Here is a 25,845-nt window from a genome sequence, read left to right as displayed (position 1 = left end):
TGTCCGGTGAGGGCGCTGCCCCTCCCCTCACCTGGGAAAGCCCCCAGCCCTCCTGCCCACTGGAGCTGGCACTGGCAAGGGGTTCCGCCAGGCTCAAGTCTGCCCTTCTCAGCTGCGTTTTTGGATATCAAGGAGCACAGGGCTCGAGTCCTGGGGCCTTTTTTTGTATTTTCTAAAGCCAGAGAGAGCTGCTTGGGGTGAACAGCATGGCTCCCCACCCACCCCCAGCCCTACCCATCCAAGCGTCCCTTTCCTCTTCTGTCAGTCAAGGGAGATCCCCCGTGTCTGCACTCCTGGAGCAGGCTACCTTGTGAGGATCCAGGTGGACAGTCCCTGAAGGCAGGCACAGGGGTGATAAGCCATGAGTGCTGCGAGCTTTGGAGGGACCGCTGGAGTATGGTAACCAGCACTTACCAGCTCCCCGCTCCGTCCCAGCATTGTCCTGAGTGCTCTATGTAAGTCTTTATGTCCTCTTCCCTGGGTGCCTGCTGGCTGCCAGGCCCTGCTCCAGGCCCTGGGGGCGGCAAGGAGCAGCAGCCTGGGGAGCTCGCTTACTCCTCCTCTGCGGGTGAGTCAACTGAAAACAGTCGGCTCTGCAACTCGGCAGGTGGTGGAAGGCACTGGCTTGGAAATTAAAGGTGGGTGAGGTACTCAAAAGGATGGGGCATGTGCTGTTTCAGCCGGGGTGGGGTGGGGGTCTGGAGCAGTCACCCGGATGAAGTGAGGGGAGGAGGATGAGGAGACGGTCTGGGGAGAGTGGTGCACTGAGGGCAGGGGTCCTGTGGCAGAAGAAGCCTGCTCGGCTGCCTTACAAAACCCCTGTGATGATTCTTTCCATTTTCTAGCAGAAGCAGCTGAAGCTCAGAGAGGTTACGTCACTTACTCAAGTGCACACAGTGAGTGAGTGATGGAAGTGGGACTCAAACCCAAGTGTTTCTCGTTCTAACTTTTGTGTCCTTAACTGCTGCTTCCTGAATGGAGGTGGCGTAATGCCTCCTGTCCACACGGGCAGCCGTCACTGGTTCTCTCCTAGAAACGCATACCCATTAATGATAACACTCCTGGGTCAGCTTCCCCAAGTGGGGTCCCCACTTAGAGAAGGGCCAGATAAGGCCCTTTGAGATGGCAGGAGCAGGTCAGGCTCAGTGCATCAGAGCCCAAGAACAATGCCCTGTCGGCTCCTCACGGCAGCCTGCTGCCCCTCCCTCCTGGGCAGCAAATTATGGCCTCCGAATGTGTGCCCAGGCCTGCCTTTGACATCAGTGGGGCCCACCCGAGCCTCACCTTCAGGCTCCTGATAATCAGCTCTCTCTCCTCCCGGCTTCCCCCAAGACCTGCATGGAAATAAGTGTGTGTCTGCCAGGGATCAAATGCTTTTGGAGACAAAAGTCGGTGCGGAGGACATTACAGGGAGCTGTCATCTCGGCACGATGCTCCCGCACAAAGCCCTCTGCTCCTCTTTTGGGCTGACACAGTTTCAGCCTGAAAGCTTCCAGCAGGCTGACTTGGTTTTAAGTAAAAGCACATCCTATTATTTTTTTGAGAAATGAAGTGTAAAATTAACACTTATTATTCTTGAGCAGAGGAAAAAAAAAAAGAGATGGGGGACTCAGATTTTTGGGCTTGCTGGATTGTTTATTTGGCAATTTGGGGCTTTATTTATTTTTATGTTTTTAAAATCATAATCAATCAATAGATTGCTGTGCCAGCCCTGACTTATGGGGACAGGGAGGGAAGGTCTGGGGCAGCGAGCAGGTGAAATCTACATTCCACTTTACAAATGAGCCCGGCTGCATAATTCACTTGAGTTGCGAGGTCTCTCTTATGGATGCCTGTCATGTGCTATAAAAAAAAGAAAAAATAGAAAGGAGACGAAGCAATTGTGCGTCTTAACTCACAAAATCCTCCAGCCCCCACGCCGGGGCTCCGGGGCCTGCAGGCTCCCAGACAGCTTTGTCATTCTGCTCCAAGGTGTCGGCGCTCCGCCTGTGATCTTATATAATTCAGGAAAGTTATTCTCGGAGGGTGCCGCTATCTGCGGACCCTGCGACTTGGGACAGAAGAAGAGGTTGTCGGCGTCGGCGGGGTGAGAGCGATGGCGGCGGCGGCGAATTCCATCAGCATCCGCGGGCTGGCTCCACTGGGTCACAGCAAGCAGTGTTCGGCACTAACTAGGGCAGCCCCTCCCTGGCCACCCGCCTCCCTGGCCCTCCCCAGTTTTCCCGGATGGTTTACGGGCGGAGGTACACATAATGGACGCCCCAGGGGGCAACTCCCACCCCCTCCGGTGGGGAGAGGGCCTCGGGCTTCAGAAAGATTTGCAAATCAGATCTGGCCTGGCCTCGGGAGGTCCCAGGTCTGTGGGGTCCCCTCAGGCTTTATTATTTTCACCCCACCTTTACTTTTTGCTTGTTTTATTTTCCCTCTGCCCTCTCCCAGCTTTGACTCTCTTTAACACTTGGGGGAGAGCGAGGCAAGGGACCAGCGGCCCGGCAGCCATCCATTGGCTCTTGATCTAATTAGCCCGGAACCTCACATCACCCCGGTTTGGGGCTGTGATTTGCTTAAATGGCAGCTGTTGAGGCCCCGGAACCTGCTTGCAGCTCCAGGACTGCCTGACTGTGCACATATTTATGAACGTGGGTGCAGGGTGTAGCTGCAACTATGAATCAGAGGGGACCGGCTGATGAATTGCTCAGCGCTCAGAAAACGGAAAGTGACTGTCAGACATGATTTCTCTGATTTATAAGTTGCAGGAGCCTTCTTTGTCCTCTCGGTGTTTGTGTATCAGACTGGCACGTCTCCATTCACAGCCAAGTGGACAAAGGCCCCCGCTTGGCGGAGAGCAGTAAATCCTCCTTTGCCATCTCAGCCCAGGGAGCTAGCTCTGGCTGGGCAGGGGAACAGGGCCCAGCCAGGGGCATCTCTGTCCCATGAGTATTTCCCGAGCCCCTCCTGTGGGCCCAGCTTGGCCCTGATGCTTTGGGAGCCTGAGGAGGAGAAGACAGCCTCTGCACCTGTAGCCTGGTTGCCAGGATCAGAAAGACTCCTAGGATCCGGTTACATGAATGCAGAGTTGCTGTGCCCAGACAGGGGCAGCCGTGTGTGCTGGCATACTCAGGGGAGGCTGCCTGGAGGTGGTGTGCAGGTGGAACACATACGAATAAGGAGAGACTCAGAGCACTGCCCCCACCTGGTTGTGTTACTTCAGCAAGTGCTCTAATTCTCTGAACCCATTTTTTCTTTCCTAGAAATGTTTTTTTCCCAGTAAGCAGGGTTAATTCTGAGATTCAATTTATGTTATAAACTTAAATTAAGGTATGTTATAAATTTAAATGTGTATTATAAACTATACTAGAAACCTCCGTACAATTGTCATTTTCACACACCCTCTACTTCATTACTTCATTAATGTCCAAGAAGTGTCCACATTCTAATAGGAAGGCCACAAATAAAGCTGATGTCTGTCTCTCTCGTTCATTCCTTCATTCATTCCTTGAACCCATACTCCGTGCCAAGCCCTGAGAAGCATTGTTTGTGTGGGGGCGGGGGTGTGTGGGGGCTCCTCTGAGGCAGTGCCCCACTGGAGGCCATCTCTAATTATGAGGAGGGTCTCCCGAAGGGACGTGGAGGACGTGCGTGAGGCCCGTGCAGCGAGCGTGCTGAGCCAGCCCTGTGTCCCAGGACTTGTCAATGAGTCCCTTTTCCGCATATAAATGGAAGCTCTGCGCACATCTCTGTCGGGTGCATGTGGCCTAGTTGCCGGGGCTCCAGGGGCATGACAAACACCCGGTAGATTCCAGCCAGCGGGCTATGTGGGGCAGGCCCACCTGCACGCACACGTGTACGTCCGCCTCTGCGGTGGGATGCCTGTGGGGGACGGCTGGGCCGGAGGGATGCCTGCTGTCCCTGCCAGCCCCTGCCAGGGCCTGGGGACCCAGGGCCTGGCCAGGAGCCTCAGCCCATCTGTGTTCCTGTTTTGCCACTGGCAGAGCCCCTCTGCTACCTAATTCTTGCCTTTGAGGGCAAATCGAGCACCTGGCGCCTTTGGTGAGGCTGGTTCCCTGGGGGAGCCCGAGGGGGAGCCTGTGTCCTTGGATGTCCCAGATAACACTCTCACTGATACCAGCCTGCCTGGCAACAAACACTTATTGAGCACTTGCTGTGTGCCGGGGCTGGTCAAACTCCTTCTCATGTGTTGACTTATTTAATTCTCGAGTCGACTATAAGAGGAAGGGTGTTTTTTAGCAGGGGAGGATTTGACTTTTTTTTAAAAGACTATTTTTTTAGAGTTTATGATAAAATTGAGAGGAAGACACAGAGATTTCCCTTACGCCTGTGTCCCCCTACATCCATAGCATCCCCGTTGTTAACATCACTCACCAGAATGGTCCATTTTTTTGCAAAGATGAACCTGCAGTGACATCTCATAATCACCCACAGTCCATCGTCTGCCTTGGGGTTCACTCTTGGTGTTGCACATTCTATAAATGTGTAATTTATATATAATGGCGTGTATGCATCATTATAATGTCATATAGAGTATTTTCACTGCCCTAAAAATCCCCTGTGCTCCACCTGCTCACCCCTCCCCACCCCCAGCAGCCGCTGATCTTTTTACTGTCTCATAGTTCTGCCTTTTCCACAGTGTCATGTGGTTGGAATCATACAGTTGTGGCCTTTTCAGATCGGCTTTTTTCACTGAATCTTATGTGTTTAAGGTTCCTCCGTGTCTTTTCCTGGCTCATTTCTTTTTACAACTGAATTATAATCCACTGTCTGGATGTGCCAGTTTACTTATTCATTAATCTACGGAAGGACGTCTTGGTGGCTTCCAAGTTTGGGTGATTATGAATAAAGTTGATGTAAGCACCATGTGCAGGTTTTTGTGTGGACGTAAGTTTTCGTCTCCTTTGGGTGAATACTGAAGAGCGAGATTGCTCGATTGGATGGTGAGTATGTTAGTTTGGTGAGAAGCTGCCAAGTGGCTGTACCATTTTGCGCTCCCCCCCGCAGTGAGTGAGCGTCCTGTCGCTCTGCATCCTCCTCAGCATTTGGTATTGTCAGTGGTCTGGATTTTGGCCATTCTAATAGCTGTGTAGTCATAAGGAAGGCTGTGACTGAATGTGTTAGAAAAGAGGAAACTGAGGCACAGAGAGGTTATATAACTACCCAAGATCACGCAATGAGTGGCAGAGCCAGGTTCCAACCCTGGGTGATGTGATGGTTAAGCTGGGACTTCCTTCTACCCCGTGTTGACCACCGGGCCACACGGGCCTCAGACACCGGCCCCTCCCATGACTCTCATGAGGCAGGGTCTCAGGTGGCCCTCACTTACCGAGCATGAACTGATGCCCAGGCCACACGGTATGAAGAGGCCAGGATTTGCACTCTGCCCCGCTGATCCTGGGCGGGGGCTCAGATGTCCGCTCTGCGCCTCTTGACACTGGTGTGAAGCTGTCACTCGGGGCCATGCTCCCTTCCCCGGGTGACTTTGAATGAAGTTTTGGGGTCACAGCAGCTCCCAGGTGGGGCGATGGAGCCATGTTCTGATCTGGAAGCAGGACAGGGTGTCTGTCCGTTGTCTGTGATCCACTGGATAGGCCATCTATTTCCAAAAAAAGGAGAGCGTTTATTGCTTTTTGCAGTATCTTCCAGTGGCTGCCCATCCATCTTAGAGGAAAATCCCCAAGTCTTCCAGTGGCTGGCAAGACCCTCTGCGGTGTGTCCCTCTGTCCACCCTGACTTCACCCCCACCCTGCCCCCCTGCCCCGCCCCTGAGCTTCAGACACACTGCCCCCTTGCTGCCTTCAGGCCGGCCCTGCACGACCCCCATCAGGGCCCTGCCCCCACCCTCTCCTAGAGGGCGCCCTTGTTTTCACATCACCTCCGACGCTGTGTTCTGTGGGGACCATTTTATTTATCTGTCTTCCTCCCGACTAGAGTGGGGGCAAGCACATGGTCTGCTCAGTTCTCCACAGAATCCCCAGCTCGTAGCAAAGTACCTAGCACATAGTACATGCTTAGTAAATACTCAACTGGATTTTTTAAAATCCTTATTGGACTCCCTTCTCCGTGCAGACTCCATCTGGGGCCCCTCTCCACTGTGACGTGGTCTCGGGTTCAAGCTGTTGCTGGACCAGCAGGAGAAATCACAGTAAATGACACTTTCAAGAGCCAGATATTAGGAGCTGGCCCCTGGGGTCTGTAAGCCTTGGGGGCTGGACCATCTGGAGCGAGATGGATCTTGGCATCCTCGGCCCCCACACCAGCCCTGGTTCTGGGGATTGGGTTGGGGCTGGCCTGAGGGGTCCTGGGCCATGGGCCGCTGCCCAGAGGACGTGGTGTGCAGAGCCGCTGACCGGCTGTGGTTCTCCTTGCAGAGGAAGGCATCAACCACGAGTGTAAGCTGTGCAACCAGATGTTCGACTCCCCGGCCAAGCTCCTCTGTCACCTCATCGAGCACAGCTTCGAGGGCATGGGCGGCACCTTCAAATGCCCTGTGTGCTTCACAGGTAAGGTGCCCTGCCATGTGTCTGGCAGGGAGCACGTGGGGAGAGGGAAGGGACCCAGGGGCCCAGCCCTTTAATTGCTGGGCCTCGCCTGGTCTGACGTGGACCTGGAGTTCATGGGGAAAGCCCCAGGGATCTGCAGCCCCGCTCCCTGCGTCCTCTGTTAGAGCTGACCCACGCCCTCCCGTCTGTGCTCTCCGGCATCTCCTCTTAGGCAAGTTGGGCAGCCCCCTCACCCCTGCATGCAGTGGCTGCGAGTCCTTTGTCCACCCTGGCCTCGGCCCTCCGTGGTAGTTTGCCCCTCACAGGCTTCGTGCCCATCTCCCTGAGCTGCGAGCTCTGTCCAGCACAGGGGGCTTCTCCCTTTGCACACCTCCTGGCCTGTCTCAGTGCATGCTCCAGCCGTGCTCTAGGCCGCAGGGGTCAAGGGCAGCTCTGCCGGCCAAGGCCCCAGCCCCCAGGCCCCAGACTGGCTGCTGGCCCAGGCGAGCGGCTGTCCCAGCCTGAGGCGAGTCTCAGGGGCTCTGCTGGCCCCCCTCCTGCTGCCCAGATGGCAGCCGGTGTGTGGGGGAGCCTGGCCTGCCTCTGCCTCCCCCGACATCTGTTGTCTGCCATGGCGGGAAGCCCCCCTGGGGAGGTGCCTGGCGGGAGGGGAGCTCTGAGGTGCTCACCTCCCAGACATGCAGCTGCCTCAGGGCCACCTCCTGCCTGTGCCCAGGGCTGAGGCTGCCCTGTGGACCCGCCGCCGGGAAGCTGGCATGCGACCTGCTCCGGGACATGCCTGAGGGAGGCGCTCTGCTATGGGGATGTCCTCACACACTCACACCCCTCTGGAGTTCCCGAGAGCCTTGGCATGCCCGGTGCCTCTTCCCTCAGTCTGGGAGCCCCTATCTGCTATGTCACACTCTAGGGCTGTGCTGGGGCTGCACCGAGGGGCCTACCAGGTGAGCTGATCCCGGACCCCGGGGCCCTGTGTGGGGTCTAAGGACGCCAACAATAACCTCAGAAAGAATAGTAATTCCTGTTTCTCGAGCACCTTCTTGTACCAGACACTGTGCTAAGCTTATGTAATTCAGATCCTGGCTCTGCCACCTGATAGCAGCGGGACCAAGGACAAGTCACTTAACACTCCTAGGGCCTCAGTTTTCTCCTCTATAAAATGGGGATCACACCAGTGGCTGCCATACAGGCCAGTGCTGTATTCAAGGAGCCCACACGGTGAAGGTATCTGGCGAATGATGATGACGACAATGATGACGTTCATTTTGGCTAGTTATGTGGCAGGGCATCTTTTAAGCATTTTGCAAGCATTAACCCATTTGACTCTCCCAGCCATCTAGTGAGCTACATACTTTAATGATCCCCGTTTCTCAGATAAAGTAATGAAGCCCAGAGAGGTTAAGTGACTTGTCCAATGTTGCACAGACTGTAAGTGACAGAGCTCAGCCTCACTGGCTTGGGTTCCCTCTAGTAGGTGCCAATGCTCCCAATAGCCCATTGTTTGGCTGACTGTGTCCACGTCTGGGTGATCCCTACTTGTGAGTGGAGTGGGAGCGGCTGCGCCAGGTGGCTGGGTTAGTGTCCCCAGAGTTTGGCCCCTGATGGCCATGTCCGTGTCTAGTCTTTGTCCAGGCCAACAAGTTGCAGCAGCACATCTTTGCCGTGCACGGGCAAGAGGACAAGATCTATGACTGCTCGCAGTGCCCACAGAAGTTCTTCTTCCAGACCGAGCTGCAGGTGAGTGCTCTCGTCTGCTGCACACACCTCTCCTTATCCTCCTTGGGGCCCCCATTGGCACCGAGGGTGTTGGGGTGAAGTCATGGTGATGAGGCCTTGTACTCAGCATCACCCCAACTGGAAAAGCAACAGGTGGCTGGACTTGCCTTGTGGGTCTGGAGCCAGCGGCTGCCCTCCTGGCTGGTTGACGTAGGGTATGCCCTCTGGGCCTCTGCTGGCCTCGCATTCTCAGGAAAGCCAGGATGTAGCAGCAGATCCTGGAGCAGGAGTCCAAAGGCTTATGTTTGTGGTGTTTCTGTGGCAAATCCCTGCCCTTCTTGGGGATTCCGTTTCCCCGCCTCTATTGCATGATGGTGTTTGGCTGAGCTTTGGAGCTATGGCTGGCATGGCTGAGTCCTGGGTCTGGGGTCTCAGAGTCCCAGGAAAGCCAGCCAAGAGAGCAGTGGATACCAGCCTGGGCCCCAACGCAGAGCAACGGATTCCCACCAGGGGTTCCCAGGCTGATGTGGCCTCAGGAGAGGCACATGGCCCTGAGCAGCTTCCTCAGATCCCCATCCAGGGCCTGCAGAGCTGAGAGGGCCCTTGTGAAGGGAAGCTGCTGTGGGGGTCCTCCCTAGGCACCTGCAGTCACTCTCCTCGGCATCCCGTGGGGCCCCCCACCTCTTACTGGTTCCTGAGGACCAAGATCTGTGTCCACGTGAAACTGCCTTCTCATCCACTGATTTTTGCAAGAAATACTTGTGACACTGGAGAGGTCATGCGCCTACCATAAATACCACACGTGCACACTGAAAAATCACACATGCACTGTACACAGGTGGTGTCATCACACACACAGGAAAGTTCCATGCACATAGTTCCTACACACGCACACACACACGCGGAAACACCGTCGTCAAAGAGTAACACTGCACACACAGCATAACACCCCAGCCCAAGGGGAAGTGCTGCACGGATGGCCACAGGAAGGCCACATGTCTGCACAGACCTGCTGAAGTGCCATAAACCGTGAATGACGCCGTCTTCAGTTGGGGTGCAGGCTCGGTCATGCTGCAGTAGCAAACATCCTCCTCATCTCAGTGTCTTCAAACAACAGGGATTCGTTTGTTGCTCGTGTTACGTGTCCAGGTAGGTGGCAGAGGAGGGCCTGTTCACGACACTCAGATGGTCACTCAGTGACCTGGGCCCTCGGAGGGTCCATCTCCGCTCCTGCTTGCGTGGTCACCAGGCGGGGAGAAGAGGGAGGTGGTGATTCGCCCGCCGGCTCTCCCAGCTTGCCCTGGGAAATGACACACGTCTCCTCCTCTCACATTGTCTTGGCCAGAGCCAGTCCCCTGGCCATGCCCAGTTTCAAAGGGGTGAGGAAGGTCGTCCCTCCCTGTGCCTGGAAGGAGAGGAGAGCGGGCGTCTGTTAGCACCCTGAGGACTAGCCCATGTGGGCCCGTAGGGCGTGTCTGCCCACCGGAACGCGCCCGGCCCGCACGCCTGGGCAAGTGCTGATCCCGCACTTGGCACTCGCCGCCACCTGCGGGACGAGCTGAGGCCGTGGCAGCCGGGGCAAAGTCCTGAAGTTGCTCGGGGGCAGCAGTGGTGCCCCTCTCCTGAGGTGGAAGGGCGCAGCCTCACCCCATGGCGTGGGAGACTCCTCTCCGCGCTGCGCTCCAGCCTGTCCACACAGCCAGGCCCAGTCCCGCCTGTCTGCACAGCAGCTGGCAGCGTCGCCCAGAGGAAATGAAAGCAGGCCTGTGGAGGGCATGGGGGATTCACATCGGCAGTCAGGGTCCCGGTCCCACGGGCTGGCCGTGCCAGAGCTGGGTGGGCGGAGCTGGCAGGCCTGGCCTCTGACCTGGAAGAGTGCCTGCACAGTTTGCAAACAGCCTGTTGCTTTTTATTCTCTGGGTGGCCCCTCTGAGTTCCTCTAAGTCCTTGTATCTCTCATGTAGCCTTCATCCCATCACACTGTGGGACAGAGTAACCGACCCAGGCCCAGAGTGGGGGTTCCACTTCCAAACAGCCACCAGCAAGTTAGTGACCCTGCCCTGGGCTCACTGCTGTCTCCCCACTGACCCACACACTGAGCTGTGCCTCTGTGCTGAGGCTGGGGGACGGCTGGCTGTCCCTGCTCTTCTATAACCAAGGGGGATTAGTGCCAGTGCCTGGGTCCGGGCCGTCCAGGGAACCTGCTTGCCGTGCGCCCTTCCTCCCAGGTGCACCCTGGGCCTCAGCCTCCCACCTGCCTCACGTGCCTGGCCCAGCTTCCAAAATAGGCCCCAGGTCCCCAGACACCTGAGGCTTTTTATAGCCTGACATGACAGCCTGCTTTAGACCCACTAGCACATATAAACTATGGTTTACTTAAACATCAGACTTGCTCAGCCCTCCCGTCCTCCAGCATTGTCCTGGATGCCAGGAGAGGGATGACTGCTCTCCTTCTTGTTGGCTTTAAGGTTTTTCCCAGAGAAGTTTCCCGGTTCTGCCTCTTCTGGGCTTTGTTGGTGTCACTGTGCCAGTGGCCTCCCTCGGGCAGCAGAGGTGTAGGGAGCGGCAGCTTCAAGCTGGGTCTCGCTCCAGCTATGCCCGCCCGGGGCTGCAGGCTGTGCCAGACGCCAGAATGGTTTGTGTGAGCTGGTGGTTTCCTGGGTCACCCCACCAGCCTTTCAGGCAGATCCTCAAATGCCGAGAACCTCGCTAAATTATAGCCTTAACGAGTCACTATTTTCTGCAATTAGTGATTTTAATTACAGACCATTTAAATGTGGAAGTGCTGTAGCAATGCCAAATCTATGCCAATAATGGCTTTCGTTAAGTAACTTGAATAGTGGTTTTCTGGTTTTCTGAGAGGAGGGTTTGTCTAGGGATTGAAGTCTTCATTGTCATTACGCTGAGGCTGGGGCTGGCGGGTGAGCGTGTTGTTTCCCTGGGGTGGCGTGGGGAGTTTGGGTGGTATGGCAGGACACAGGCCCGGGCCTTGCTGGGGCCTTGACCAGCTCTGTTGGCCGTATGTCATTTGAGGTCCTGTGCGGGACTCAGAGAAGCTAACGTTCGTTGGCACACATAAGTCTGGGTTGCGAGGTCTCAGGAAGGTCAAGCTCAGGATTGTTGTCACTGTAGGACAGGAGGCCCTGCTGTGGATATAGAGGCAGTAGAGGTGTGATTGGACCCTGGCAAGCTTGGGCTGTGTCAGTGATGTGTCTGCCTCCAAAGGGAATGTTCTCTTAGGATGCATTAACAGGAGCACAGTTGCCAGGATGAGGGAGGTACAAGTCCTGTTTGATTCTGAGTTCACCTGGCTCCGCCCAAAGACTGAGATTAATTTAGAGGATTTTGGACAAACCGGGGCACATGAATGACAGAGCGATTAGGAGCATGACTGGGAGCTGAGCTTTGCTGCTCATTTGTTCGCAGCATCTATCTGCAGGGCCCACTGTGCACCAGGCACTAGAACTAGGAACCAACAAGACAGTGGTGAACAAGACAGAGAAACACCCCTAGGGCCTGCATTCTAGAGGGATTGATGGTCACTGTCCAGTGGGGGTCAATGACATAAGAACATGAAACTAGGTAATAGGCCAGAGCGTGATGGGGGTGAGGGTGGGTACTCCCTGGTGAGCGTGGTCAGGGAGGGCCTCTGAAGAGATAGCATTTGAGCCAAGACCTGGATGGTGAGAGGGAAGGAGAGAGTGGAAGAGGGCCGTCAGTGCCAAGGCCCTGTGGCCAGTGGGAGCTGGCGTATTGTGGGGACAAGGAAGGCAAAGTGTGGCTGAAGCACAGTGAGTTGGGGGGATGGTGTGAAGGGGGCTGGGAGGTGGAGCCCCAGTCACGGCAGGGTCTGTGGGACAGTGAAGGGGTTTGGATTTTTATCCCCATTGTGATGGGAAACAAAGTAAGGAAGAGAAATTGTCTGATTTATACCATGCATCAAAATTTGAGAAGTTTGGCTCTTGAAAGGCACTGTTAAAAGAATGAAAAGTTGTAGACTGGGAGAAGATACTTGCAAATCACATATTTGATAAAGGGCTTGTATCCAGAACATATAAAAGAACCTCTCAAAACTCAATAATGAGGGGGAAAAATCAACCAAAAAATGAGCGAAAAATTTCAACACTTTACCAAAGAAGCATGGATGCCCAACATCATTAGTCAAGAGGAAAGTGCAAATGACAATCCCAGGGTCATGCCACCTCACACCTGTTAGAATGACTAAAACAAAACAGGAAACGCACAACACCAAGTGCTGGCCAGGGTGTGGAGGAGCAATTGGAACTCTCATACGTCGTGGTGGAAGTGCCAAATGGTGCAGCCACATAGCAGAATAGTTTGTCATTTTCTTATAAAGTTAAAAATATACTTAACATATGACCTTGCAATCCTACTGCAAGTGTTTACCCGAGAGAACTGAAAACATACTCACACAACAGCCTCTATGTGAATGAGGATGGTGGCTTTATTTATAACGGCCCCACACTGGACACCCCCTGATGGTCCCTTACCTGGTGAATGGATAGATGGATGCGGTGCGTTCGTACAGCGGACCACTGCTCAGTAATGAAAAGCAGCTCTGATACATGCACAACGTGCATGAGTCCCAAGTGCCAAGTGAGGAAGCCAGACTCCAAAGGCTCCATCCTGTAAGGTTCTGTGTACATGACATTCTGGAAAAGGCAAAAATATTGGAATAGAAAACAGACCTATAGTTGCCAGGGGCTGGAAGGGGGGTAAGAAATAGGGGAGACTAAGCAAGGTTCATCTAAATGTACACACAAGCACATACTTGCACACTCCACCCCACACCCTGAGTGCTCAGGCGGTGTGCTTGGCTGTGGGGATCCAGCCTGACTCGGAGCTTTTGGAGACCATTAGGTCGGGATCGGACGTGGATGGGCTGCAGTGGAAGTGTGGTGCCGGCCGCCTTCAGGCATTTTAAGTCCTGTTGGGGAGAGGGCTCCGCAGTGTGCTTCTAGGGGCCCCAAGACTGTGGTGGCGGCAGACTGGCGGGCGTGCCTTCTGGCCTCTGGCGGTCGTGGCTCAGGCTCACTCTCTGCAGTTCACACAAGCAGGACAGGGATCGAGTTGCAGGGACACGGGGGCTTTTGGATGCTAAGAGCAAGAAGTGTCGTGGTTGTCGGCCGTGTTCCCCGGGACCGTCCGTTTATTGAGGCAGTGACCGTCTGCCTTGGCCTCTTTCTGGCTTGTGCTGTGTTCTCCTCCTGAAGCCTGACCCTCTGGGCTCCTCTAGACAAGGAGGAAGGTGGCCAGCGCCACCAAGGCTCCTGTCATTTCTGCCCAGACAGACACAGCTGGCTGTTTGGACAGAGGGGGTTTAGCATGGGGATTTGGTTACACAGATAACCACGAAGAACACCCAGCTCACCTGGAAGTAGTGACTGTAGCCAGCGCACAGGCAGCAGGTTCTAGACCCCTGGAGAGGGAATCTGAGGGCTGAGCTCAGGTCAGCTGTCCAACCCTGCTCCAGTGAGCCGTGGCCCAGAGCGGGGCCGCACAGTATAAACCAGCAGGAGGAGGGGAGCGTGGGCTGGTGGACACCCCAGATGCCTACTCCTTGGGAAAGCTGTCTACAAATAGAAGAAATGGAAGGTGGTGAGGTCCCTGCTGGTAGAGGTGTGCAAACAGAGCCCTGTCCGAAATGCTGCAGGAGGAGGCGGGGAGCATTGTCTCTGGGAGAGCAGCTCTGTATTTGAAGCCTTGCTCCGTCATTTACCAGCTGTGGACCTGAGGTTTCTTATCTGTAAACAGGGGTGTTAATAGTTTCCTTCCTCACAGTTGTGTTGTGTAAGGCCCTTGCACAGTGGCTGGCACATAGGAAGAGCTTGGTAGATGCTACCTTTGTTATTTACCTTTATTATTATTATTGGAGTTATTTTTGCCATTATTATTATTAGCATATTATTAGCACGAGCCGTTTGAGGATTAGATGACTTTCTAGGGTCTCTCCATTAGAGGTTGCCGTGATTTCATGATTTCTGGCCTGAGTTTGAACAAAGTGGGACTCTGAATCCTTCCCTCTGGCACCTAGCCAAGTCTCAAGGCCACAGGCACAGGAGAGCCACCCTGGGCCGTGGGGAGGAGCTGGGTGTGCAGGGCAGGGAGGCAAGGTGGACAGGGCATCGAGCGGGGCCAAGGACGCGACTTCAAGTCCTCTTTGTACACGTTTCTGAGTGCCTATGGCCTGGGCCTTCTCTCTGGACCCTGTTGTTCTCGGCTGGGCCCGGACTCAGTGGAGGGTGCTGTGCCGATTGGGTTGAGGTTGGGACACAACTCTGTAAACCACAGACCCCAAAAATGTGAGGGCTGTCGGCCCAGCATTTCCAGCCTCAGGCCTTAGCAGATGAAGGCCTGGGGCCCTATGGGCCCCTTGCCAGGGGTCGGCTGACCTGAGGGCAAGGGTGCTCTGCCTGCCCAGCCCAGCCGTCTGTGATTCCCCGTGGACACCTCTGTGCCCACAGACACAGGGCACAATGGCGCCTCCTTCTCTCCGTCCTGAGAGCCTGCCTGCACCCCGTTCTTCACCATCCCGCAGGGTGCGTAAAGGGAGTGGGCAGATTCCCAGCCCTATAGACCTCTGACGTGTGGAGGAGCTCCCCTGAAACTGACAGGAAATAGTTGTAACAGGTGCCACCCTGCCTGGATCCCTGCTGTGAGCCAGGCCCCGTTCTACACATTTTACACAGATTGTCTCAGCGCAATCCCACGAAGTGGGTACTCTCATCCCTATTTACAGATATGGAAACTGAGACCCCGAGAGGTTAAGCGATTTGGCCAGGGTCACTAGCAAATGGCAGAGCCACATGCAAAGCTGATTGTCTTCGCCACCACTGCAGACAGAAACCCTCCAAAGTTTAAATGAATTGCCGTTTATATGAGCTAATAGATTTAAATGAGGCCTGCAGTGCTGAACTATAAAAAGCCTTTGTGTCAGGGGACCCAGAAACTATTTTAGTAGTTGGGCCGGGCAGGTGGCACGGTAGCAGTAACGGGATGCAGAAGAGCCCTCTCCTCTGGGGGCCAGGCGGAGGCACCCTGGAGGCCCGTGTTGCAGGGGCCAGGCCCGGAGCCGGGTTTGCCAGGCTGGAGTTTGAGGCCAGGAGCCTGCAAAGCTTCTTGCAATGAGCCAGGGTGTTAGTTCAGCTCAGGCCAGCTTGGAGAGAGGAAGGATTAGGTCCAGTCCTGGAGACAGGAGCCTCAGAAGCCCTTGGGCTTCCTGGAGCTGCTGCCTCCCCCGTCACGGCAACCTGGGACCTGCTGGGCACTGTCCCAGGGAGGTGGGAGCCAGAGAAAGGCTCTTCTGGCATCTGCAACTTCTGGCATCCTGCAAACCTCCATGACGAGGCCAGGCTGGGGGGAGCCGTGGGCCTGTCCCATGCCCAGGAATCGAGACTCCCTCACTGACAAAGCCAGGGGCTGCAGGAAGTGCTTTCCGAGTGTGGCCGTGGCGGCAAAGCGGCCAGCTGAGCGTTGAGCAGGCACATTTAAAGGATTAGCTCACGCTGTTTGCTTGTGTGTGCCTGATCGGGCCGCTTCCAGCTACGTGATTACGATTGATTAAAGCAGAGCGAGGTATTCTAACAAGCAGCCCGGAGCCCTTCTGATGGGGCCTGCGGGCCCTGCCAGGCTGGATCCTGGTGGCCAGCCAGGGGGAGGTGTCTGAGCCAGGGCATGGTCTGAGCTCCATTGGGACCCTTCCTTCTCAGGCCTCAAGAGCTTTTGGTTTGACCCTTTCCCTCATTCCTTTTCCATTCAACAAACATTTAGTACCGAGTACCTACCGTAAGCACCATCATGGGAGCTCAGGATGCAGCTTGAACAGGGGGACAAGGTCCCTGTTCTCATGGAGCTGACGTTTTATGGGAGACACCAGTGATAAGTCAGTGAAGATGAAACTAGGTCATCTCAGCTCGTGGAATTTTGAAGACAGTCAAACACTGTGCGGTGACGGAGAATGGTGTGTGTGTGTGCATGTGCGTGCATGTGTCGGGCAAGGCTGAGGAATGTTGGGGATGAACAATCACATCAGGTGGTCAGGGAAGGCTGGCATCTCAGCTGAGTCCTGAAGGTTGAGAAGGAGCCAGGAGTAGAAAGAGCTGTTCCAGGAGAAGGAACAGCCAGTGCAAACGCTCAGAGGCAGGGGCAGATTTGTGGTGTCCAGGGAACAGAGAAGAGGGCAGTGGGGCTGGAGTGGGGTGAGCACACCCTTGGTTCATTCCTCGGGGCTGCTGTGTCGCTTGCTCCTCGAGGTGGGTGCTTCCCCGAGGTGCTGGTCCTGCTGACACTTCTGCCTGGATGCCCTTCTCTTCCCAGGCTTCAGGCCCCAGCTCAAGTGGTCCCTTCTCTGAGAAGCCCTCCCTCCTATGACCTCTCCAGGCCTGGGTTTAACCCCGATCTCTTTGCCAGTGCAGTTGTAGTAACTATGTCTATACCTGACTTCCCAGTCTAATGTGAGTTTTTGGAGGCTGAAGACTTCCTCTCCATCCATCCATCCATCCATCCATCCTCCATCCATTTATCACATGTTGTATCATATTTTTTTAGCTCCTAGAAAGTAGGAAAATTAAGGAAAGAGAACACAAACAGAGAAAGGAGAAAAAGAAGGAAGCTGCAACTGCGGATTGTAGGAGCCCATTTTTAAAACTCCTGGTCTTACAAGATGGGTAACCGAGGAGCCAGCCTCCATGCCTCTTTGTGCTGCTGCCGTCAGATTCAGCCAGATAATTATAACTAATAATAATTAAAAATTAAAGTGCTCTAGGCACATGCTTAGCATTTGACTCTTTGGCTGAGCTTCCTGTGAGTAGCAGCGTCTTCCTTCTTCCTGCTTTAAAGACAGCCCAGTCCACACTGGCTGCTGCTTCAGGGGAGCAGGCCTGGCTGGGCTTGGCTCGGGGCAGCGAGAGGGAGGTGCCAGGCCACCAGCACCTTGCACTGGGGTCCTCCCAGGTTGCCCCGCCCCCATTACTTTGTCCTGTAGACATTTGTGCCTCTCTGGCCTCAGTTTCTTAGTCTGTAAAATGGGTAAGACCTACTGTCTCGGGTAGTTGTGAAGATCGAGGGTTCTCATGCATAGAGCACTTCATGAGGTTTCCTGTGGGTACTTACCGCATGCTTCAGGGTACGATCCCTTGTGCTTCTTGCCTTCCCCACTAGGGTGGGAACCAGAGCCCAGCACAGCTCGAATTCTGTTAAATGTGGCAACATGGTGTGGCAGTGCCAGGCCGTGCCCACACCACAGGACAGAAGACAGCCTGGCTTCAAATCCCAGCCCCACTACTGAGCAGCTCTGTGACCTTGAGCAAGTCACTGACCCTCTCTGGACCTCAGTAGATGGGGGTTACTGACAGTTCCTTCCTCCTGGGTGTTGGGGGACTGGAAACAGTGGTGCCTGAAAAACCTTCAGCACTGGGTCTGGCTCAGAGTCAAGGTTTGGTAAGCATCAGCCACTGTCGTCATCGTCATCATCGTTGTGACCGTGATCTGGGTGCCCCTGAGCTTTCGGTTCCCTGCTTCATTGACTCATTCCTTCAGTCCGTCGTGTGTGGATGTGCTCAGTATAGCCCAAGTGTTTACTGAGCCCCTACTAGGCGCAGGTGTGTGCAGGTGCTGGGGACACAGAGGCCTGAGTCCCTCGTGTTGTGTGGAGAGGAACAGTGCCCCGATGGGGACAAGCAGAAAGAAGGCTCACTGTGTGTTTGTGGCATAATGGAGTCTAATATGCTGCACTAGAGTCCAGTTTGGGGCAGATCACCTGGTCCTGTCAGATGGTAAGTGCAACATGATGTACGTAGCAGCGAGGCCCCACGCCAGAGCACGGGAGGCTGGGAGGCTGAGCTTTGCCCCTTCCTCACTGTGTCCCCAGGCACCGCCCGGCTGTGTCTCTTGTTTACTCACGTGAGTGGAGCAGGATCCAGGTCTTTCCTGCTCCCAGTGCTGTATTGTCATCATCACCATCTCTTACCACTGCCACCACTTGGGGTGGCTGAACCTCCCGAGGGGCTGTGTGTGATGACTTAGGGTCTGCGTCTGAAGAAGACGCAGGGGTGGACACTGACTCTGCTTCTTGTCCTTCTGAGGTCCAGGGCGCAAGCCTAAGCCACTCACCCCAGTGCAGTTATAACCAGACAACATTTTCTGAGTGCTTACTGGGAGCCTGACTCCGTCTCTTCACATGCGTAGTCTTTTGAGACCTCACAATGACCCAACAAGTAGGGGATCTTATGATTTCCATGTCACGGATGGGTAAACTGAGGCTCCCCAGGGTCACACAGCTGCTAGAGTTGCAGGGCTGTGAACACAGGCAGCCTGACACTGGAGTCTGTGTTCTTAGCCCTGAGCCTGAGGCCGTGGGCTTGCAGGCGACTCTCAAGCTCTTAGGATCCAATGAGAGGCCTCTGGGTCCTAGGTGCTGGGGGCAGTCGGGCAGGCCACTCCTCCCAGGAGGGCCAGAGGTCCAGAGGGTGACCCGGGGGTCACACAGCTCTCAGCATGTGTGGGTGCCCTGCTCCCGGCAGCCTGGGTGGGCAGCGGCTTCTGTGCTCAGATGCCCTCGTGAGCCCTGGGGCTCCGCCCGCCTGAGCGATGAAGTGTGCGGAGGCCCAGGTGGAGACTGGGGGCCCCCCCCAAGGCCCAGCCCCAGGCAGAGATGGCACTTGGAATCGGCCTCAGGCTGCCCGTCTGCCCATCAGAGCCTGTCATTCATGCCCTAGGGCAGGGGCCAACCAACTTTAGAGGGGCACCATGCCATCACGACAGATGGGCATGGGGGAGCTGCCAGGAGCCTCAAGCTGGCGGCCATTGTGTGCTGCTAGCCCGGCCCCTCGCCGGCACTGTCCCAGCCGTGACCAAATGCCTGCAGTTTCCTAGAAACACGATAATACTAATAACAGTGGGCGCCGGGTGGGTCAGAGGCTCCCAGAGGCCCCCAGAGGCTTGCCCTGTACAATGCCCTGCCCCTCGTTGCCTTAAAAAAGAGGCAGCCCTACGGACAGGAAGGACACGGGCCTTGGGGGCCAGAGGGTGTGAATCTCAGACTGGCTTCTTGCTGTGGCTGTGACCTTGGGCGCGTGACGTCCCCTCTGAGCCTCTCCGTCCTCGCCTGGACAGTGGGCCAGCGCTGCCACCCTGGGAGGGTTGTTGTCAGGCTGCAATGTAATGTTGTGAAACATGGAACACAGTCCCTGCCCCAGAGGGCCTGACAGAGGGCGTGGCATTGAAGCTAGAACTGGTGTGATGTTGCTGTCCCCTTTCATGATTGGGATGCTCGACATCCTGTCACCTGGTTTGTAAGGGGCAGGGCTGAGCCTAACCCTGGTGGGGAGTAATAGTAACAGCAACAGCCCCCAGACACTGTGGGGAGCCCTTTGCACTGATTATCCTGTTTTATCCTCAGGACAATCCTATGAAGCCAAAGCTCTTATTCTAGACTGAGGCACAGCTTAGGCAGCGGCAGAGGTGGGATTTGAACCCAGGCAGCCTGGCTTAAGAGCCTGAGCATTGAACCACTGCCCCAGGAGCATGGTCAGGCTTCTCTCCGTCGTCGAGCCCACCCATTTTCAAACGAGGCCTGCTGTGTCTCCATACCGCAGTTGGCTGGGAGCGGGCGGCTACCTCCTGCAGGGAGGGGTGCCAGGGTCTGGCCCGGCCGGGGGTGCTCGGCCCCACCAGGTGAGAGACGAGAACTGCCTGCTCTCGGCGGAAGCCCGGATTGCGCTCTTTGGTTGAGCAGGAACAATTACTAATGACATTTAGGAAGAAATTAATGATGAGAAATGCAAGTTGGCATTTCAGGAGCGCCCGTCAGCAGCCGCGTGTCAGCACTCACGGGAGAGGCGGGGTGGGGCCGGCGTGGGGGGAGTCTGAGGAGATGGCAGAAATTAATTTTGCTGTGTCAATAACGAGTGTGGCCCTGCTTGCTCTGCTTCTGGAGTGGAGACAAGATCAAACGTGGCCTGGCTGGGGCTCGTCCAAGGCTGCACGTGGGTGAGGGCAGGCGATGGGTTCAGTTGGGTGTCTCTTTCAGCGGCACCAGGAGGCAGAGGGGGTGAGCAGGGGACAGCGAGAGGGGAGGAGGCAGCCTTAGGACTGGGCTGTTTGGACTCCAATCCAAGCGCTGCCTCTCAGCAGCTGCATGACTTAGCAAGCTGCTTCCCCTCAGTTTCTTCATCAGGAAAATGGGGACAATTGGGAGATGGAAATATGACGTATGAAGAGCAGGCCCAGTTTGGGCACATAGTGGTTCAAGATATGTTAGCTCTCACTGTATTTCACTGACATATTTGAACATATCCAACTTTTCTCATTATAGCGTTTCTTAAATTGGAATACCTCACTTGCGTGTTATAGTTTAATTGGTCAGACATTTTTGTTTGTTGTGATGCGTCAAATACTGGAGCATTTGATACTCTCCGGGGTCTTAGAGGAGTTAAATATGGCATTGGTAGGAAGTACGGCGGAGGGCAGGAGGAAGCCAGGTGCTGGAATTGTCTGGGCGGGAAGGGAGCAGGCCACTCCCCTCCCTCCCTTCAGGTGCTCCAGAGTGACGCGGAAGGACACACGCAGGGAGAGTCATGAGCACAGCACCCGCGAACGTTTTGACAGAGCAGAGTGAAAACTCACAGCCCTTGGCCTGGGGATTGCGGAACCTTTAAATGATTATCTGTGTTTCAAAATGGAGATTTCTCTAGGGCTTCATTAAGTGCCAGACATTATTATTATTATTATTATTATTATTCTTCTTTTTGGTGAGGAAGATTGCCCTGAGCTAACATCCACGGCCAATCTTCCTCTTTTTGCTTGAGGAAGATTGTCCCTGAGCTGACATCTGTGCCCATCTTCCTCTACTTTATATGTGCGACGCCTACCACAGCATGGCTTGATGAGTGGTGTGTAGGTCCACGCCCAGGATCCGAACCTGTGAACCCTGGGCCACTGAAGCAGAGTGCATGGACTTAACCACTACGCTACCAGGGCAGTCCCTGCCGGACATTAGTTTTAGCGCTTTCATCCGCTAGCACATTCAGTCCTCACACTGCCTCTGTTATTAAGATATGGAAACTGAGGCACAGAGAGGTTGACTAACTCCCTGAGGCCACAGAGCTGCTCAGTGCCGATCCAGGCCACCAGCCCCAGATTCTGTCCTCTTTACCACCACACTAAATGGCTAGAGTTCTGGATTCATCTACAAAGTAGACCTAGCAGTGCCCAGACCACAGTCCTGTGTGATGACAAGCAGCTGCCCCCTTTAGACACAGGGATGTACTCTCCAGTTCAACACAACCCCCACCTGGTCTGCCTCACCTGGTTCACTACCCCCCAGGGCTCAGCTTGAGGTCCTGTAGCTTGCACAGTTTGCAAATATTATCTCATTGGCACATCCACAACGGGCGACCACTAGAGTTGCTCTTTACTCTCACCGTTTTGCAGACCTGAAAACTGAGGCTGGAAAAGGGCGATAAAGAGGAGACTTGCAGGGAGAAGTGGGGCCTCGGGTGGGAGTGGGGAGTGTACCCCATCCACGAGGGCTTGGGTGTCTGAGCAGGGGAGGCACGTGGGGCTCCCTACTCTCTGGCTCACTGGCCCATCCCCCTGCTGAAACCAGACCTGGAAGCACAGTCCACAGCCGCATCCCTGACCCGTGGCGCTTCTCGGTCTCCCCCATCCTTCCTCCTGAAACTGCCAATCAAAACTGTGGGGTCACCCGTGCTTTTGAGTTGACAGTGATGGCAAAGCCTTGTGGTTAGTATTAATTATGACAATATTAAACATCTGTGTACCTTTTTACATGTTGTAAAGACTCTTGCATGTGTTATCTAACTTGAGGCTCACAACAAGACTTTGAGGTAGGTATTATTTGTCTCACTTTTCGGGTGAGTAAATGAGTACTTAGACGAGTGAAGTGACTTGCCTCAGGTCACAAATATAGTAAGTGGCTAAGGCAGGATTTGAACTCCAAAGCCCACTGTCTTTCCATCAACACATCCACTCTCCTTACCACTTATTTATTCATGCAGTCTTCTTTCTCTCATCATCCATCTGCCACACATCCACTCATCTACACATCATTTGTCCACCCATCCATCCATCCACTCATCATCCACCCATCCCATCCGTCCATCCATCTATGCATCCATCCACCATCCACCCATCCATCCAGCCACACGTGCATTAGTATCGAGTGCTAAGTAAGTACCAGGAATTACACTGCTTTCTTGACACCTTCCTCATATATTAAGTCCATGCTTACCTGCTTCCCATCCCTCCCCCCACCCTGAAGCTGCTTGCACCTGCGCACACACACACGCGCACCCATGTGTGCCTCTGGTGAATTGAGTGGTTTAGGACAGACCGGGGATATAGATGATCCTTGGTTTGCCTCATGGAAACCAGCGAGTTCTGCCTGGTGGTGGGAAGGAAGGTATAGGGCAGACCCACTGGGTCATGGTGGGGCTGGTGTGTGGGCAGTGGTGATGTGCCCACAGTTTGGTTGGAAGCTGAGTGTAGGTGAGAGGAGCAGATCAAGCATTGCAGGCTGGGCCATGGTGTTCTTCAGCCCCGTTGGTGGGATCAGCTCCATGGGCTGCCCAGCCATTCTGGGTGTTGGGGATCACCTTTGCCCTTGGCTTTGTGCCAGGCTGGACTTCCTCTCTGCACTGGCAAGTATGTACACCTAAGCGTTTTCACAAAAACCGTGGAGATCATTAAATGTAATCGGTCTCAGCCGCAGTTTGCATCGCTGGAGCATGCCCACAATTCATCATAGCAAATTAGGTCCATCTTCAGAGCTTCTGGCCTTGCAGCCTTGGGGTCTGTCAGCAAGGGAGCTGGGCCATGTGGGGCTGAAAGCCATTCTCGGGGGTGATGGGCCATGTTTTCTGAGTGGGGCCACCCTCAGAATATCGGCCAGAACAGCTTTCCATCCACAGGGGTTAATTTTCTAGAAATTTTGAGACGCAGGAAACTTTTCCTTTTAGCAAAGATTTGGTGGAAAGTAGAAATGGATATGATCAAGGTCTTAAAATATGATTTATAAGACGAAAAGCACTGGGTTAGTTTAGGGACCTGAACATGTGTGTTCTGTATAGTGACCGTGTGACCTAGATTTTCCAGGACAGCTCTGATTTCAAGCATTCCGTCCCAGCTATTGGCTATCTGTCCTGATTTTTGGCTTGTAAAACATGATGACTATATGTGGAGCTGGATTTTCTCATCAGATTTTCATCAATAAATTTTTTAAAGTTGTAAAGACCTGGAAAGATTTCAGAAAAATTAAAGGAAAAAAATTCCCTCCCACTTTTTTTTCCCAACATGGCAAAATCCTTAGCGTCTATAGGTGTGCCTCTTGCCCCCTTTCCCGTCCCCCGGACTGCAGGAGCAGAGAGACGAGGGCACTTCCAACCAGCAGGGTTTGAAGGCATCTGGGCCCGGTCCTCTTGACGTGATTGCAGGGGCGGCCCCTCGGCAGGGTGCCTCAGGCCCCTGTGCTCAGGGAGGAGCCCTGGGCTCTGCAGGTCTCCGGAGGCCCTGGGCCCAGCCCCGGGAGCGGTGTCGCTGACTATACCACAGGCTCGGGCAAGCAGAGGAAGCCCTGTGCAGCCCGGAGCGGCAGAGGTCTTGCATCCAGGGCCAGCTAGTGTCTGGCAGGTGACGTGTCACCTGGAGGCTGCAGCTCCCCCCACCGTCCAGCCCAGGCCTCCACAGGCGCGTCTCGCTGCTGCAGTCTGTGCAGCTGCCAACATCCCCCCGGAACCGGAGACGGAAGGGTAGCAGCTCAGAACAGCCCTGAGCGCCTCCCTTGTGTGCGTGGATTGCGACCTCTCTCCCCCAACCTGGCCACTCCCCTGTGGGATGCCCCGCAATAATTTAAAAGTGCTGGTAAAACACACATAACATAAGATTGACATCTTAACCATTTTTAAGTCAACAGTTCAGTGGCACAACGTGTATTCACATTGTTGTGCACCCATCGCCGCTGTCCACAGAACTCCTTTCATCTTGCAAAGCTGAAACTCTGTCTGCACTAAACGCTGCCTCGCCCTTCCCCTCTCCCCTGGCCCCAGGCACCCACCAGCCCACTTTCCGTCTCTGTGAATAAGCCTGCTCCAGGAGCCTCACAGAAGTGGAATCACACGGTATTTGTCCTTCCGTGACTGGCTCGTTGCACTTAGCATAATGTCTTCAAAGGATTCCTCCACTTTTAAGAAAAAAGCACAAGATGCCCTGGGTTGGGCGGGGCAGGAGACGCCGCAGGGAGGGGCAGCTCCCGCTCCTCTCCCTTGACCTTGTCAGGGGAGGGTTCGCTTCGCTGCTGTGGCTTGCGGACTGTCCTTTCAGAAACACTCGTTGCGTTTTAGCAAGGGCAGGCTCTGAGTGGACACTAGAGCAGCAGCAGAGAATTGAGCGGTGAGGTCCCTGCCTGCCACTCGCGGCCTAGGGAGGGTGGTTTTCCGTGGCAGGGAGACAGCCGGCTCCTGGCAGGCTGGACAAGGTGCTGGAAGGGCACCCGTGCAGGTGCAGAGCTGACTGTGATGGGCGGCCACTTGTCGTGTGAGCAGGAAGGCCTTTCCAAGGGGACAGGAATCAGATGGGGAGGAGCCGCGAGAAGTGCGGGAGCATGCTGGGCAGCGGGAACGGCCCCCCGAGGGCGAGCTGAGGAAGAGCTTGGCCTGTCTCAGGAGCTGGAAGAAGGTGGGTGAGGCTTCAGGGCACCAGGCGCCAGATCTTGTAGGACGGGCAGGGCCGTGCTCAGGGGTCTGGATTTCTTCTGGGTGTAGTTGGAACCCACTGTGGGATTAAGCCGAGATCTCCCTTTGCCTGGAAGAGGGAGCCCGGTGGGAGCCCAGGTCGTCGGCAGGTGGGGGTTCCGAGGGTCCCAGCAGGGCTGTGAGTATACGCAGGTTAGTGGCACGGTGCAGGGAGCGCACCGCCAAAAATACCAACCAACCCCTGAACCACTTTGCAGCGTGTTGTCAGTGTAATGTCTCTGTGTGCATGGGATTGTGGGGTATTCATGAGTGTGCGTTCGTTGTGGGGTATCTGTGAGTGTGTGTGTAACTGTGGGCTGTGAGGTGTGTGTATGTGTGTGCATTTCATTGTAGGGCGTCCGTTAGTGGGTATGCATGTGATTGTAGGGTATCCTTGAGTGTGTGTGTGTTTGGGGTGGATGGAGTTGGGATGGAGGAGGAGCCCTGCCGCGGCGTCCCCCCACAGTGCCTGGCTCTCTCCTCCCCCCTGAGATGCGGGGGGCAGTGGGTGGGAGGATTCTCGAGTTCTTTGGAAAAAAGGAAGGCACGAGGAGATAATTGTCGAGACTCGTGATGGGATAGGTATGGCACACTTGTGCTCTCTCTCCGAGTGGTTGAGGAGGGGCTGCCGGGTCCCCCTCCCTGAGACAGCCATTTTGGTGCTCCTGGGTGACTCTGAGGAAGGCACATTTCCCCTGGTTTGCCAGCACCTGACGCACCTGGGAAACAGGCCGCATGGGGACACACCCCTGAGGCAGTGGTACCCAGGACAGACGAGAAGGTTCTGACCTCGGCAGAACCTCCTCTTCTGCCCTCTCATCTTCAGAACGGAACCACGCAAGGTCCCA

General features: G+C 55.0%; 1 protein-coding gene and 1 long non-coding RNA gene across 5 annotated transcripts in view; one reads left to right on the top strand and one right to left on the bottom strand.

Moving 5' to 3' along the window:
- Positions 1-25,845, top strand: part of ZNF423 (zinc finger protein 423) — a 319,206-nt gene that overhangs the window by 283,484 nt on the left and 9,877 nt on the right. For all 4 annotated transcript variants that reach the window (XM_070500329.1, XM_014857529.3, XM_070500331.1 and 1 more), the window contains 2 exons: positions 6,384-6,515; positions 8,134-8,249. In XM_070500329.1, the coding sequence (XP_070356430.1) occupies positions 6,384-6,515; positions 8,134-8,249 (248 nt within the window). The remainder of the gene's footprint in view (positions 1-6,383; positions 6,516-8,133; positions 8,250-25,845) is intronic.
- On the bottom strand, positions 1,620-24,939 carry LOC139042338 (uncharacterized). The gene is made up of 3 exons (XR_011498974.1): positions 9,238-24,939; positions 5,339-5,608; positions 1,620-1,842 (listed from the first exon to the last, which is right to left on the bottom strand). It is a non-coding gene; the product is annotated as an uncharacterized lncRNA (long non-coding RNA).

Source organism: Equus asinus, chromosome 28, assembly GCF_041296235.1.
Source record: "Equus asinus isolate D_3611 breed Donkey chromosome 28, EquAss-T2T_v2, whole genome shotgun sequence".
Classification (NCBI taxonomy): Eukaryota; Metazoa; Chordata; class Mammalia; order Perissodactyla; family Equidae; genus Equus; species Equus asinus.
Note: the sequence above shows the minus strand (reverse complement) of the source record. Positions and strands in the feature narration are given on the sequence as shown.